At 40.9% G+C, this 15,931-nt stretch overlaps 1 protein-coding gene across 6 annotated transcripts in view; it reads left to right on the top strand.

Annotated features, from left to right (window-relative positions):
- LOC124002163 (DNA (cytosine-5)-methyltransferase 3A-like) overlaps positions 1–15,931 on the top strand; it is a 72,016-nt gene that overhangs the window by 1,059 nt on the left and 55,026 nt on the right. For all 6 annotated transcript variants that reach the window (XM_046309485.1, XM_046309484.1, XM_046309483.1 and 3 more), the window contains exons 2-3: positions 569–772; positions 8,286–8,396. In XM_046309485.1, the coding sequence (XP_046165441.1) occupies positions 689–772; positions 8,286–8,396 (195 nt within the window). In that variant the 5' untranslated portion in view covers positions 569–688. The remainder of the gene's footprint in view (positions 1–568; positions 773–8,285; positions 8,397–15,931) is intronic.

Genomic DNA, 15,931 nt, shown 5'->3' with positions numbered 1-15,931 from the left:
TCAACATTAGTACTGTAAATATAGGCTCTAAAGTGCACATTTTAGGCTTTTGATCTCAATTAGGTAAAGAGGTTGTAGGCTATAGTGGGCTAGTCCAGGCCTTGCCTGCAGTCTGTGCAAAGCACTAAGTCTAGTTTCAAAAGACGGGCCATAATGAAAATCGAATATGCATATAGACTGTAATATGCATATTGCATATACTGCATATCATTTGTTTCCGATAAGACCATAGGCCCTACACACGTGTTATATTGTGTGTGTAAGAGAAACTGGAGAAACTAGAGCGAACGGACACTTCTCAGCATCCTAGACTAAATGTAAAGACATGGATCATTTGTCGCTAATAGGCCCTACTGTTGCCTAATCAGATCACTGCAGTTAGTAGGGAGACTGCTATTGATCGAATCCATTGCGTAGGCTAGAATCATGTTCAACTTAATACAAAAACTAAAGAAGAATGATAAAGTTACAATATTAAAATAATAAATACTTATGTTTTTGTCCTTTATTTGATGTATCGCCAGTTTTTCCGCATGAATGATTCAATTTGCTGTTCTTCATATTGCAGGGGAGGATCATCGATCACCATTCTTTTTTTTTTGTTGCTCCATTTATTTTATCCATCCAATTTTGAAGCTTCTTCCGATTTCCGTTAAGAATATCATCCACACGAGTTGCACTCGTAGCGATGCCGTCCAACACTGTTGCCAGCGCCAACAACGCTGCGTTCAAAAACCCTGATTACACCTGTGATGCACCTGGGAACAGAATGGTAAGTTACAAACAGCCGTGTAATGCAAATTCCACTGCCGTTAAAGCACTATAGTGTGCTATTACGTTATAACAGCGTGTATTACAGATGTATTATAACATGTCATCAGAGGTCTTATCATGGACTTTTTTGATGTTGCATCATTAACCTGAACCACTGTGTAATTGATTTTATTCATTTATTGGGGGAAATCAATTGCATTTACAACCCAGAGGATAACACATTAAAGCAATTCTCTTGCTTCCAACATGGTCCCAGATGGAATACACCATATTATTTCCACTTCATTTCCATATCGAGAATAGACATACCACAAAATACACCCAGCAGATTTTGTCATTGTAGGTAAGGCCTCATATAGTTCAATGAATGGATACGCTGTACAGTTGTACTATACACATCATAAAATGTCACGCTGGATCACTGTGAGTCAGCCACCCATGATCTCTCGTCAACAGAATACGTAACATATGTGGCATCTGACCAAATGACTCAAGGTTTTAGTTCTTGGTTAACCATGATTAACCACCCATTAACCACATTAACAACAGTGACAGCTGGGGATGTGAAAGGGCTTTATAAATACATTTGATCGATTGCCCCCCCCCCCCTTTTTTGTGGTTTATATAACTGGACTCAACCCCATTAGTGTAGGTCATGCTTTATTGATAAATATACCCGTAATATCACCAATCACCACTTTAGCTCAGACCAAACCATTAGATATTGGTGACCAGTGTCTATCGGTCATCTGTCTAATGTATGTTGCTATGTCCTCTACCTAGGGTTAACCAGCTTCTAGGGAAATCAATGAAGAGACACTCCTAAATGCTGGACGCTTATTAGTCAATATAACCAATTAGCAATATCACCAATATCAGTTGGAGCGCAGAGAATTGAGCCGTAGATAATAGCCTATTAGTTTCCAGTCACCACTGTCTATATGTCATCTAATATATGTGGTGAACCAAGTTCTATAAAATCTATAAGGAGACACTATAGGACCCCTAGTGATGAAAATATGAAACGTCTGTAACATGATCGCATGGGCCTACTGTACACAGTAGTTAAATCATCCTGAACCACCCCCCATGGTAGCTTTCTGTATTATGTGCTGATTGTGCCTGTTAGAAAGATGCCACTGGTTTGCTAGTGACGTGGGGCGTTGGCTGTTGTATGATGAGCCTGCCAGCCAACTGCTGTGTTATACTGGGGCATTTCCTCTCTTCCTCTCTTCCTCTCTCCTCTACGACACTCTCCTCCCATCACACTGCCTGCCCAATGTATTCTTGTTGCTAAGCAACAACCATTGCCTTAAATAAACCGACTTCCGACTGAAAATAGTGCCAGAGATATCAAATTGTGCCAGAGTATGTTATAGGGTTCATACAAGGCAATAACAAATAGTCATTGTATTTTATGCTCTGTAGTGCTTTTTGAATTGCCATTTTTACATATTTTAGTCATGTGTTGTAATGGTGTGTTGTGTTTCATTGAACATTTTCAGGATTTTGTCAACACAACACGAGACTACATGCCCATGGAATCAGACAGCGAGGCATCATTTAGGGCTGCATATAGACATTCCCTATTCTAGAATTACGCCCTTGCGATTACCTTCTTTCCACGCTTGGTGATTTTTGCCATTTTGTGACAAGGGGGTTGGTGACAGCTAATCCCTTATAGAATGGCAATAGGAGTGCATGCAGTGCCAATACTCCTTTGGTGGAGGCAGGCTTAACCAGGCACTAGGGCTGTGTCCCAAATGGCACCCCTATTCCCTCTATAGTGTACTACTTTTGACCAGGGTCCATATGGAACTGTGTAGGGAATAAGATGCATTTGGGACGCAGCCCAAGATAGCAGGAGGAGGGAAATCACTGCTGGAGAAATAAACAACAATGAAAATGCAAAATCACAATTTTATGAATCTAATGTCAAATTAGAGGATTATGTGAATGATTTGAAATATTGCATATGAATCCAGGTCTCGCCCAAGTCATATTAAACAAAACAAGGTTTTCAGGTCAGTCGATTTCCATGTACTAGATACTAGATTTACTACAAATAATGTGACTAGATAATGTGGCTGCCTTTTTGTTGTTGACTGTGGTCCATCCCCTTTAAAAAGCCACGGCTGTTTTTCATCACCTGCTCCCAGTAGCTCCCACCTCGTGATGCCGATAGCTGGTTGCTAAGCAGGATTTGGTCTACTTCAATGAATTGTTCAAGCTTGTCTCCGCTTGTCTCCCTTCTTTCCCCAAACAACACACCCACTAAGACACTCAGTGAGTTAATATTGAGGCCCTGGGTCTGTATTTACAAAACGAGTCTCAGTCAGAGTAGGAGATGCTTTATACAAGCCCAGAGCAACCCCAGGGGTGCTTGGTCAGGGTGGATATAGGGCCTTTTCTTAGGGGGAAGACACAGTTTTATTCATCAAAGGAAATGTGCAGGAGGGGGTCCACAACAGGGCTGTGACGGTCAAAATATTTAGTCAGACGGTGATTGTCAAGCAAATAACTGTCGGTCTCACGGTAATTGACCGTTAATTAACACAAACCCATTTAGCATCTCCTGGCTTCCACACATAGAATTACAAGCCATTTAAAAAGGTCTTAATAAATCCATGTAATATAACCTACACCTTCACAATAAATCCATTATTTATTTTAGACAGGTCTAAAGAAACATGATATGAAGAAAATGTTGTCTATTTCAGAAGAAAATAATAGCATATTCTGATACTCTTGAGTTGTCCTTATGTTAGGGTCCTGATGTGGCTATATCAAATGGCTGTGGGCTACACTAGTTCATTTAGCAGATATGATTTGCTCATAATTCTGTGGCATTATTTTACATTATTTTATAGTATGAAGAATACAACTGAACAAAGCTGAAATATAAATATTTTCTCCTAACGATTTGAGGGAGTGCCCGCATGCGGCTATTCTGTGTTGAGCGGTTAACAAAGAAATAGGTATTCCTATATGCTTGATTTAGAGTTACTAATGTAACTTTAATTGTTCTACAAAGCTTGGGCTATATGTTTTGATTGTTAATACTTTGTAATACTGCATGATGAGAGACTAATGATGATTTGAAAAAAGTTGCTTGAAATGCATGAGCTCTGCTTTGTTTTTTTTTGCGCAGGCTGTACACACTACATCAGTCACTCATTCACAATTTGACAAACACTTGATAATGCCTTGAATTCCACGGCCGCATCCCCTTTGTGGCCGTAAAGAAACCCTAAATAAATCCATGCCTTTAGGGCCTGGAGTGCTGCGTTGTGCTCTTCTCCCTGAGTGTGCTGTGCAATCCAAACCGTCTCTCACTCACACGGCTCTCCGTCACGTGATCAGGTCTTTCTCACAGGCTACAAGTGAAGACAGACACATCAGGGACGCAACTGCTTGCGTCCTTATCCAATTCCAAGGTGCATATTGAAGATATTGGATGAACTGTCCACATTTACTTTTCGTCAGCCAACAAGATGAGTAGGCCTACCGAACAGCAAAAGCATGAGCCTATATCTACTATCCCCGTAGTAGAAAAGTCGAACCTCTTATATTCTGTGCCAGAAATAAATATTCCACACAGTCTGGGACAGTTGTGGGATGCGATAGATCCCAAATTAATACAACCACTAGCATCAAAAAAAACATTTTTATGCAATGTGGCTAACGCAACAGATCAGAACGTTTACCTCAAAATGTTGATGAACTATTAGGCTATGTCCCCACATTATAAGCTCAGCAATGCACACGGCAGTAGGCTATAAGCACAAATGTTCCATTAGAAGTAACACACCATTCTATAAAGTGACCACAAATGCGATTATGCATGTAATGCATGTAAAAAGGTGCATTTCTATGGTGAAAATTATCTTACCCAATCATGGAATTCACACACTACTTATACACTCCCTGTGAAGCGGATTATTGTGCTTAATTTTAGGCTATTATTAGGCAAATATTGTAACCCATCAGACTATTCTTGATGGAATATTATCTTTACATATACTAACTAATATACAGTTGAACGTGGATGTTTACATAGACTTAGGTTAGAGTCATTAAAACCACTCCATAAATTTCTTGTCGGTTAGGACATGTGCATGACACAAGTAATTTTTCCAACAATTGTTTACAGACATTATTTCACTTATAACTCACTGTAACACAATTCCAGTGGGTCAGAAGTTTACATATTCTAAGTTGACTGTGCCTTTAAACAGCTTGGAAAATTCCAGAAAATGATGTCATGGCTTTAGAAGCTTCTGATAGGTTAATTGACATAATTTGAGTCAATTGGAGGTGTACTTGTGGATGTATTTCAATGCCTACCTTCAAACTCAGTGCCTCTTTGCTTGACATCATGGGAAAATCAAAAGAAGTCAGCCAAGACCTCAGAAAAGCAATTGTAGACCTCTACAAGTCTGGTTCATCCTTGGGAGCAATTTCCAAACACCTGAAGGTACCACGTTCATCTGTACAAACAATAGTACGCAAGCAAAAATAAACACCATGGGACCACATAGCCGTCATACCGCTCAGGAAGGAGACGCGTTCTGATGAACGTACTTTGATGTGAAAAGTGCAAATCAATCCCAGAACAACAGCAAAGGACCTTGTGAAGATGCTTGAGGAAACAGCTACAAAGTATCTATATTCACAGTAAAAACAAGTCCTATATCGACATAACCTGAAAGGCTGCTCAGCAAGGAAGAAACCACTGCTCCAAAACCGCCATAACAAAGCCAGACTACAGTTTGCAACTGCACATGGGGACAAAGATCGTACTTTTTGGAGAAATGTCCTCTGGTCTGATGAAACAAAATATAACTTTTCGGCCATATTGTCCATCGTTATGTTTGGAGGATAAAGGGGGAGACTTGCAAGCCGAAGAACACCATCCCAACCGTGAAGCACGGGGGTGGCCGCATCATGTTGTGGGGGTGCTTTGCTGCAGGAGGGACTGGTGCACTTTCCAAAACAGATGACATCATGAGGCAAGAAAATGATGTGGATATATTGAAGCAACATCTCAAGACATCAGTCAGGGAGTTAAAGCTTGGTCGCAAATGGGTCTTCAAAATGAACAATGACCCCAAGCATACTTCCAAAGTTGTGGCAAAATGGCTTAAGGAGAACAAAGTCATGGTATTGGAGTGGCCATCACAAAGCCCTGACCTCAATCCTATAGAAAATATGTGGGCAGAACTGAAAAAGCTTGTGTGAGCAAGGAGGCTTGTGGAAGGCTACCCAAAATGTTTGACCCAAGTTAAACAATTAAAAGGCAATGTTACCAAGTACTAATTGAGAGTATGTAAACTTCTGACGCACTGGGAATGTGATGAAGGAAATTCAAGCTGAAATAAATTATTCTCTCTATACGTTCTTAAAATAAATTGTTGATCCTAACTGAACTAAGACAGGGATTTTTTACTAGGATTAAATGTCAGGAAATGTGAAAAACTGAGTTTAAATGTATTTGGCTAAGGAATATGTAAACTTCCGCCTTCAACTGTATGTGTGACATTTGTTTTGATTTAGAATGTACCATTATCATGCACCTGTCTCGAAACAGGGACAGTGGGAAAAAATACATATCATCTATCCACTTGAATAGTGAATGGAGGACAGTTTCCCCCATGGTTAATTTTCATGCCAGCCATGTAGGCTATACTCCTGTTGTAAATATAAGCAATGTGCTTAATATTAGGAAAGTTGAGAAATAACTATAGTAGGCCTAGCCTATAGAAAGCTGATGGGATCCTCCTCTTTCTATTAGCGGCCATCACTCTGTTTTTCTCCTGCATAGCCTATAAAAATGTTGAGCAACGTGAGATCATTGATTCGATTTTCGAATATATTTGCATTGATGTCAGAGTGATTAGAGGGACAATAGAGTGCTGAGTACCAGACATTTACCACGTTTGGTAGACTACTAACAACCATCAGCAGCATCAGAGCTTGGAGAAGCCTAATTACCGGTGAATTTGACTGCCTTCATTACTCGTGACCACCAGTGTGGCGGTAATACGGTCACTGCAACAGCACTAGTCCACACACACACACACACACACACACACACACACACACACACACACACACACACACACACACACACACACACACACACACACACACACACACACACACACACACACACACACACACACACACACACACACACACACACACACACACACACACACACACACACAGTGTCTTTGTAACAGTGTCATTAGGGAATGTATCTCAGTGAGGTCAGGCTCTGTGGTAGTAGCTAAAGCTATAGCTCTCACTTCACCCAGACTCAAAGGGAAATGTCATTCAAATCCCATCTGTCCCATTGTCTCTCTTCATCCTAAAGAAGCACAGGATAGAGACCTATTGAGAGAGAGAGAGTCCCTAAACTGTTCAAGAGTTGTAATGTATACTGCATACTGAACAGGGTTGAGGTCAATTCCATTTAAATTCCAGTCAATTCAGACAGTAAACTACATTCCAATTCCACATTTTTGTCATTACAAAACAATTAAGTGAATTGGAATTGGAATGAGAACTTCAGTGTACTTCCTGAATTGAAATGGAATTGACCCCAACCCTGTACAGTATACAGTTGCACTATAATTAGAATCACATTACACATTGCCTCTCAATCCTATGGGTGATGTTTACTATGCATTTCATTTTAACTGGGTACATGTGATTCTAATCTGTTAATGTGCATTTGTTAAGAGTTGGAATATATACTGTTTACATAAGAACTAATCAGTAAATTCAGGGTACATTTTTAGGGTCAAAGTAGACACATTCAATAAGCTAGTTGATAGTAGTTAGATAGCTAGTTGAATGATGTCACATTTTTTTGTATGGTTGGTTTATGATTCTACCTGACTCTACTGTGATCCTATGAGATTCTACCTGATTTTATTGTGATTCTACCTGATTCTACTGTAATTGTATCTGATTATACCTGACTCTTCTGTGATTCTATCTGATTCTACTGTGATTCTATTGTGATTCTACCTGATTCTACTGTATTTCTATTGTGATTCTACCTGATTCTACTGTGATTCTATTGTGATCCTACCTGATTCTACTGTGATTCTATTGTGATCCTACCTGATTCTACTGTGATTCTATTGTGATTCTACCCTGATTCTACTGTGATTCTATTGTGATTCTACCCGATGTTACTGTGATTCTATGTGATTCTACTGTAATTGTATCTGATTATACCTGACTCTTCTGTGATTCTATCTGATTCTACTGTAATTCTATTTGATTCTATAATTCTTCCTGAACCTACTGTCCTCTTATTTGACTCTACTTTGATTCTACCTGATTTTGCTTAGATTTCCTCTGATTCTACTGTGACGCTCCCTGATTCTACTGTGATTCAACCTGATTCTTCATACGAGGATGAAAACGCCGTGTTGTGTGTTTTCTTTTGACAGAGCGAGATTGATAATATGGTGTTGTGTGTTGTCGTTTGACAGAGCGAGAGCACGAGACTGGACAAGGAGCCGGCCTCAGAGGAGAAGCCAGCTAAAAGCAACACCAGCTGTAAAGTGGTCAGGCCTGCTGGGAGGAAACGCAAGCCGATACCTGTGAGTAGATCATCTGTAATAATATCTTTATTGGGCTTTTCCATTTCTTTCATAACCATCAATGGAGAAACATTGTGCGGACCTGAAGACTACACATGTCGTAGGTTTATTGTAAAACGAGCTAAATTTACAATTTGTTTGTTTAAAATGATCCCAGATATGTTTGTAAACAACAGTTCAAGTTTCAAGTTCATTTGCCATATGCCATCGGTCCTATAGCATACACTATGTGTTTACAGTCATTGCAAAAGGGATCTCTTACGAAACTCCACCACGCAAAGTGACATTGTGCCTCAGTGTTTTCACAGCTGTGAGATGCTTGGATAGCAGTCATAGGGGAAATCACTGTGCCAGAGAATAGGCATTTGAAATGATTTCACAATTCGAATAATATCATTACATTATTTCAGATATCTTGGTAGTCGAAAAACATGTTTTTCTGTAACTTTGTTTAAACTTGGACACTTGTTCGCTGCGCACCCTGTGCAGCTCGGCGGCAGGGCGGGGTGGGGGACTACATCGATTTGTCCAAGGTCAATACTTAAAAATATATATATTTATATATATATATGAAACGCCAACCTAGTACCTATGTTTGTCCTCTGTCGTTGCGTGCCTATCTTTGTTTGCTTAAATCCATACTTTTTTCTATAAACATTAATCAAACAAAATCACCGACTGTTTCCTTATTGAGATTCAATGGGCACATGCGCATTTGCGCTGAGTTGCCATCTCAGAGCAACAGCAATGAGCAAACATTGTCGGAGATAGATTCTACAAAGCCTGGTCTCAGCTCCACGGCGCTGGTGAAGTTCATCATAAATGGACCCTGGTTCGATCACAACCGGCCGTGATTGGGAGTCCCATAGGGCGGCGCACAATTGGCCAAGTGTCGTCTGGGTTAGGGTTTGACCCGGGGAAGGCCGCCATTGTAAATAAGTTCAATAAAATAAAAATTAAGTATATGAGGCCAAGATTGATTTCAGCATAATTTTGTTGTTCTTGGTGTTATGATAGTTAACACCAAGATTGGGCTGAGTTTCCTGATATTCCAGGTCTGTCTTGTCTATGACCTTTGGCAGGGGGCCAGTTGTCGATCACTGGGTTGTGTTTCGTAACACCCCTGTGCTGACAGAAAGTGTAATGTTACATTTCTCACACACACTGTCTCTCACTCTCTCTCACTCTCTCTCTCACTCGCTCTCTCTCACTCTCTCTCACTCGCTCTCTCTCTCACTCGCTCTCTCTCTCTCTCTCTCTCTCTCACTCTCTCTCTCACTCTCTCTCTCACTCGCTCTCTCGCTCTCTCACTCACTCTCTCTTCCTTGTTGTTGTTAAATGCTCTCTCTTTTTCAAATGTCAGCGAGAAATCAGTGGAATTTGATTTCAGAACACCTTTCTGAAAATAGCTTGACAAATAGCAGTGGACATGTTTTTTTGTTCTACTCTGCATCACAGTATAATTAAGATTGGTTGCTCGAAGGAGATGAAGGAAGCAGTCATTAGTCATTAATAAGCAGTCATTAGTCTGATATAATCAAAACATTTTTCACAACATCTTCCATTTGAATGTTTTACAATCTAAAGTGTCCGATCTCATGTATTATTGTATTGTTTAATTGTTTATTCAGATCCCCATGAGCTTTTTCCGAAGCAGCAGCTATTCACACAAAAAACATACAACATGACAAGTAACAAAACACTAATGGACAAGAACAGTCAAACAAATGTAAAATACAACAACATACAAATATAAGTATAAAGTAATGTGTGTGGAGGTTGTGGGGCCAGTCACTTCGCGGCTTAGCCGTTGTTGCTCCTAGATGTTTCCACTTAGCTCTAGCAGGGCAGAAATTAGACGAACTGACTCGCTGGAAAGGTGGCATCCTATGATGGTGCCACGTTGAAAGTTACTGAGCTCTTCAGTAAAGCCCTTCTACTGCCAATGTTTGTCTATGGGGATTGCATGGCGGTGTTCTCAATTCAATACACCTGACAGCCACGGGTGTGGCTGAAATAGCCGAATCCATTAATTTGAAGGGGTGTCCACATACGTTTGTATATACACTACCGTTCAAAACTTTGGGGTCACAGAAATGTCCTTGTTTTTGAAAGAAAATAACATCAAATTGATCAGAAATACAGTGTAGACATTGTTAATGTTGTAAATGACTTTTGTTGCTGGAATCAGCGGATTTTTAATGGAATATCTACATAGGCGTACAGAGGCCCATTATCAGCAACCATCACTCCTATGTTCCAATGGCACGTTGTGTTAGCTAATCCAAGTTTATAATTTTAAAAGGCTAATTAATCATTAGAAAACCCTTGTGCAATTATGTTAGCACAGCTGAAAACGGTTGTACTGATTAATAAGCAATAAAACTGGCCTTCTTTAGACTACCGTAATTGCTGGACTATTAAGCGCACCTGAATATAAACCGCACCCACTGAATTATTAGAAAATATGTATTTTGTACATAAATACGCATCACATGTCTATAAGCCGCAGGTGCCTACCGGTACATTGAAACAAATTAACTTGGTCACTATCTTCCTCCTGTCCACTGAAACCACTGAAGTCATCTCCTTCGGTGTCGGAGATGAATAGCCTCAGAATTGCTTCATCCGATGTTGGATCGTTTTCATTGTCGCTCTCGTCACTTTCATCCGGAGGCAAATACCCCGCTGAGCTCATGCTGCCCCTTCAACACGCAGCAGTCCAGCCTTTCGAAACCCGTTGATGATAGTGGATTTTTTGACAATGCTCCACGCTGTCAAGACCCACTGGCAGACTTTACCATAAATTGCTCTTCGCATGCGGCCCGTTTTAGTGAAGGATTTCTCCCCACTTGTCATCCAAGCCTCCCACTGAACAAGGAGCGCCACCTTAAATGCACGATTTAAACTGATGTCGAGTGGCTGCAAATACTTTGGGCCATCTGCTTTTCTTCCCTCTGAAAGCTGTTGTTGTCTTTTTGCACTGAGTCAGTTCCTCATGCTGCTTTCCAACGTCTTATCATCGACTCATTAAGGCCAAGCTCCCGTGCAGCAGCTCTCTTTCCTTTTCCAACAGCCAGATCGATCGCCTTCAACTTGAAAGCTGCATCATATGCATTTCTCCGTGTCTTTGCCATGATGAGGGTGACAAAATTACTACCGTAATCAGAATGATGGGAAGTTTGAGCGCGCGTTCGATTTACGTCACATTATGTGACGGTGCTCAGTTTTTTGGCGGCATGAATCTTGTGAAAGCGGGAAAAATCCATAAATTAGCCGCGTCATTGTATAAACCGCGAGGTTCAAAGCGTGGGAATAAAGTAGCGGCTTATAGTCCGGAAATTACGGTAGTTGAATATCTGGAGCATCAGCATTTGTGGGTTCGATTACAGGATCAAAATGGCCAGAAACAAAGAACGTTCTTCAGAAACTCGTCATTCTATTCCTGTTCTGAGAAATTAAGGCTATTCCATGCGAGAAATTGCCAAGAAACTGAAGATCTCGTACAACACTGTGTAATACACCCTTCACAGAACAGCACAAACTGTCTCTAACCAGAATAGAAAGAGGAGTGGGAGGCCCCGGTGCACAACTGTCCTTATTGCTATTAGCCCATAGAAAAGCATTGAATAACAGATTCATACTTGGAAAAACAGATCAGGAAACTATAGAACCATTTTTTTAGACATATTTAACCTATTTTTATTAGGCACTAAACGTCTTCCATACTGTATATACAGTACTTCCATTCATTTGTTGAAATGGTACCGGGCTACGTTCAGGCGAGTCTTGTGACGCTTGTGGCCGTCCTAGAGCAAAACAACTACGCATACATGTTCGTATCCATTCGGATGCTACAGACGTTATCGTGAGAAGGCCGACTTTCGGGATGTCTCATGGCCTGACTCAAACACTGCTGTAGCTCTGCCAACTTTCAACGCAGATGCGGAAGGTCGATATCGGCGAATGTGGTGTATTGAGAGGCAGCCTATGCTAAAAGCCATGGTCTGTTCACCCCACAATCATCCAGAAGGCGGGGTCAGTACAGGTGCATCAAAGCTGGGACTGAGAGACTGAAAAAGAGCTTCTTTCTCAAGGAACAAACTGTTAAATAGCCATCACTCGCCGGCTACCAGCCGGTTACCACCCGGTTACCAGCCGGTTACTCAACCCTACACTTTAGAGGCTGCTGCCCTATACACATATACATATAATCACTGGCCACTGTAATAATGTTTACATACTGCTTTACTCATTTCATATGAAAAATACTATATTCTATTCTACTGTATTTCAGTCAATGCCACTCCGACATTGCTCGTCCTAATATTTATATTATATTAATATTTCTTAATTCCATTATTTTATTGTGTATTGTTGCTAGATACTACTTCACTGTTGGAGCTAGGAACACAAGTATTTCGCTACACCTGCAATAACATCTGCTAAATATGCGTATGTGTATATGTGACCAATAATATTGGATTTGATTTGAGGGGACTAAAAAGATTTGGCATGGGCCCTCAGATCCTCAAAAAGTTATACAGCTGCACCATTTGAGAGCATCTTGACTGGCTGCATCACTGCATGGTATGACAAATGCTTGGCATCCCAACCACAAGCCGCTTCAGAGGGTAGTGTGTATGGCCTAGTACATCACTGGAATAATGGCGCCGAAGGTGATGGCAGCCGTTTTACGATTCTGTAACCAATTGTGCTATAGTGGGTTTTTTTTTGCGTTATTTGTAACTTATTTTGTACACAATGTTTCTGCCACTGTGGCTTATGACTTCTTGATATCACATTCCCAGTGGGTCAGAAGTTTACATACACTCAATTAGCATTTGGTAACATTGCCCTTAAATTGTTTAACGTGGGTCAAACGTTTCGAGTAGCCTTCTACAAGCTTCCCACAATAAGTTGGGTGAATTTTGGCCCATTCCTCCGAACAGAGCTCTTGTAACGGAGTCAGGTTTGTAGGCCTCCTTGCTCGCACACGCTTTTTCAGTTCTGCCCACACATTTTCTATAGGATTGAGGTCAGGGCTTTGTGATGGCCATCCACGACCTCTGTACCAGGCAGTGGCAGAGGAAGGACCTAAAAATTGTCATGGACTCCAGCCACCCAAGTCATAGACTGTTCTCTCTGCTACTGCATGGCAAGCGGTACCAGAGCGCCACGTCTAGGTCCAAAAGGCTTTTTAACAGCTTCTATCCCCAAGCCATAAGACACCTGAACATCTAATCAAAGGACTACCCAGACCCCTCTTTTACACTGCTGCTATTCTCTGTTTATAATCTATGCATAGTCACTTTAACTCTACCTACATGTACATATTACCTCATTACCAGGCCGTGTCAGATGAAGACCAGCCACCCTAGTCATAAACTCTTCTATCTGCTACCGCACAGCTAGCGGTACCGATGGAACCAACAGGACCCCAAACCATAAAACTGATAAATAGGTAACCATATACTGTAGCTAGCCACGACTCTCTGCATTGACCTCTTTTTGCACAACTCTTTTGACTCAACACATACTCTGCTGCTACTCTTATCTATCCTGTTGCCTAGTCACTATAAAGCGCTAGCTGTGTGTACATATCTACCTCAATGACCTCATACCCCTGCACACCCACTCGGTCAGGGTACCCCGTTTATACAGCAAAGTTATCGTTACTCATTGTGTATTTATTCCTTGTGTTATAATTGTTCCATTTTTTCCCTCAGCATTTTTGGGAAGGGCCCAGCAGTAAGCATTTCACTGTTAGTCTACGCAGTAAGCATGTGACAAATAACATTTGATTTGATTTGAGTGATAATCTGAATCAAATTACAGGCATTAGTCACAGATAGAAGCTTCCTCTTGAGAGGACAACTAGTTGCTAACCAGTCAATGTTCAGGTCACCCAGAAAATAGACCTCTCTGTTACACATCACACACACTATCAAGAGTTGCACACATATTATCCAAATACTGCCTGCTAGCAATTGGTGGCCTATAGTAGCACCCAAAAAGAAGAAGAGGAGGAAATACTAGATCCTGTGTGTGTCTGTATTTCTGTCTGTTTCTCACACTCAGCCTCTTGTCTGTCCGTCTGTCCGTCTGTCCCTCTGAGACGATGGCTGCTTCAAAATGCTGTTGTCAGTGTTGACAGACAGAGAAGGCATTCTCATCTCGTTAGACATGCCCTACTTTCCTCTGCTGTGACCCAGTAATTGTCTCCGGAAAAAAATTTGAACACTATTTTTAGGCAGTGGTCTAGCAGAGACACTGTGGCGACAAGACCCCTCCCCCATCTCTCTCAAACGTGGGTCTGTCTGTAAACTAGGGTAAGCTGACGATTTCTTGTAACAGCCGTTGATAAGTCATTGATAATAATCTGCCAATGCTTTTCGTGTCATTACATTAAGCTTGTAAGAATCGGGTTCTATATTAGGCCCTACATGTACAATTATATAAATTATACAATTGTATAACATTAAGTTATTGAAAAAGTCCTTGAAGTTGACCTGCCAATGTCTGTATGAACCCTTCCTAAAGGATGTACACTGAGTGTACAAAACATTATGAACACCTGCTCTTTCCATGACATAGACTGACCAGGTGAACCCAGGTGAAAGCTATGGAAGGTGTTCCTAATGTTTGGTGTAGTCAGTGTATAGTCCTAAACCTATGTTGACCTAGAGGTGGATTTATGGGCCAATTTGCATATATTCACCCTTATTCCTCTAAGTAAAGTACATACTGTATGAAAATCCTTTTTTATTTGAGTTTCAAACCATTTAGAAATGTTTATCCCAATGTCACACATAGGCCTCATTATTTACAGAAAGACCCATGGCCTCTACTTTGAACATTTTGGAAATGAAATGAGTACATTTACTCACTAAGAAGAGTTGTAAATCAGGTGATGTACTTATCTTAAAAGAGTATTGGCTTGACATAAATGTATGACATAGATATACAACGACATAGATTTACAATGTAGTTAAATCACGCCCCCCGATAATCCCAGCCAGATAATCTCGTTTGGGTCTGCTATGGGGTCATTGGGTTCGGGAATCTCTGTGCTCCTGTTGGAACAGAGTAGTAAACACTTTTCTTCACAGATTGAAATGGTTTCTAGGGGCGAGGCCCCACGTCAATGTAGTATCCCAAACAAAATTAAAGATTTCCTTCCTTTGACAAAAAGCCAACATTCCTCTCGTAGTTCTGCGCTGCTGTAATGCGTTGAAGAACTCTACAAATGAGTTACAGCACTCAATGAATGCCCAGCCAGTTGAGTTCACAGGGTTTCCGACTGTAACCCGCTCAGTGCTGAGTAATACTAGAACCAACAAAAGGTTATTTGTGCAGCGTTACTGTATCAACTCAGGTGTACCGCTACAATGGTTATGGGAGGGAGCCTAACAGGACCTCAGGCTATTGAAGCACGTGATACAAATATACTGAGTTGTGCTTTTCTTTCAACTAAAGGTTAAAGCGATGCAGTGGAATAGAATAGATGTTACTTTATTATCCCCAAAAGGGGA

Source organism: Oncorhynchus gorbuscha, linkage group LG17, assembly GCF_021184085.1.
Source record: "Oncorhynchus gorbuscha isolate QuinsamMale2020 ecotype Even-year linkage group LG17, OgorEven_v1.0, whole genome shotgun sequence".
NCBI lineage: Eukaryota > Metazoa > Chordata > Actinopteri > Salmoniformes > Salmonidae > Oncorhynchus > Oncorhynchus gorbuscha.
Note: the sequence above shows the minus strand (reverse complement) of the source record. Positions and strands in the feature narration are given on the sequence as shown.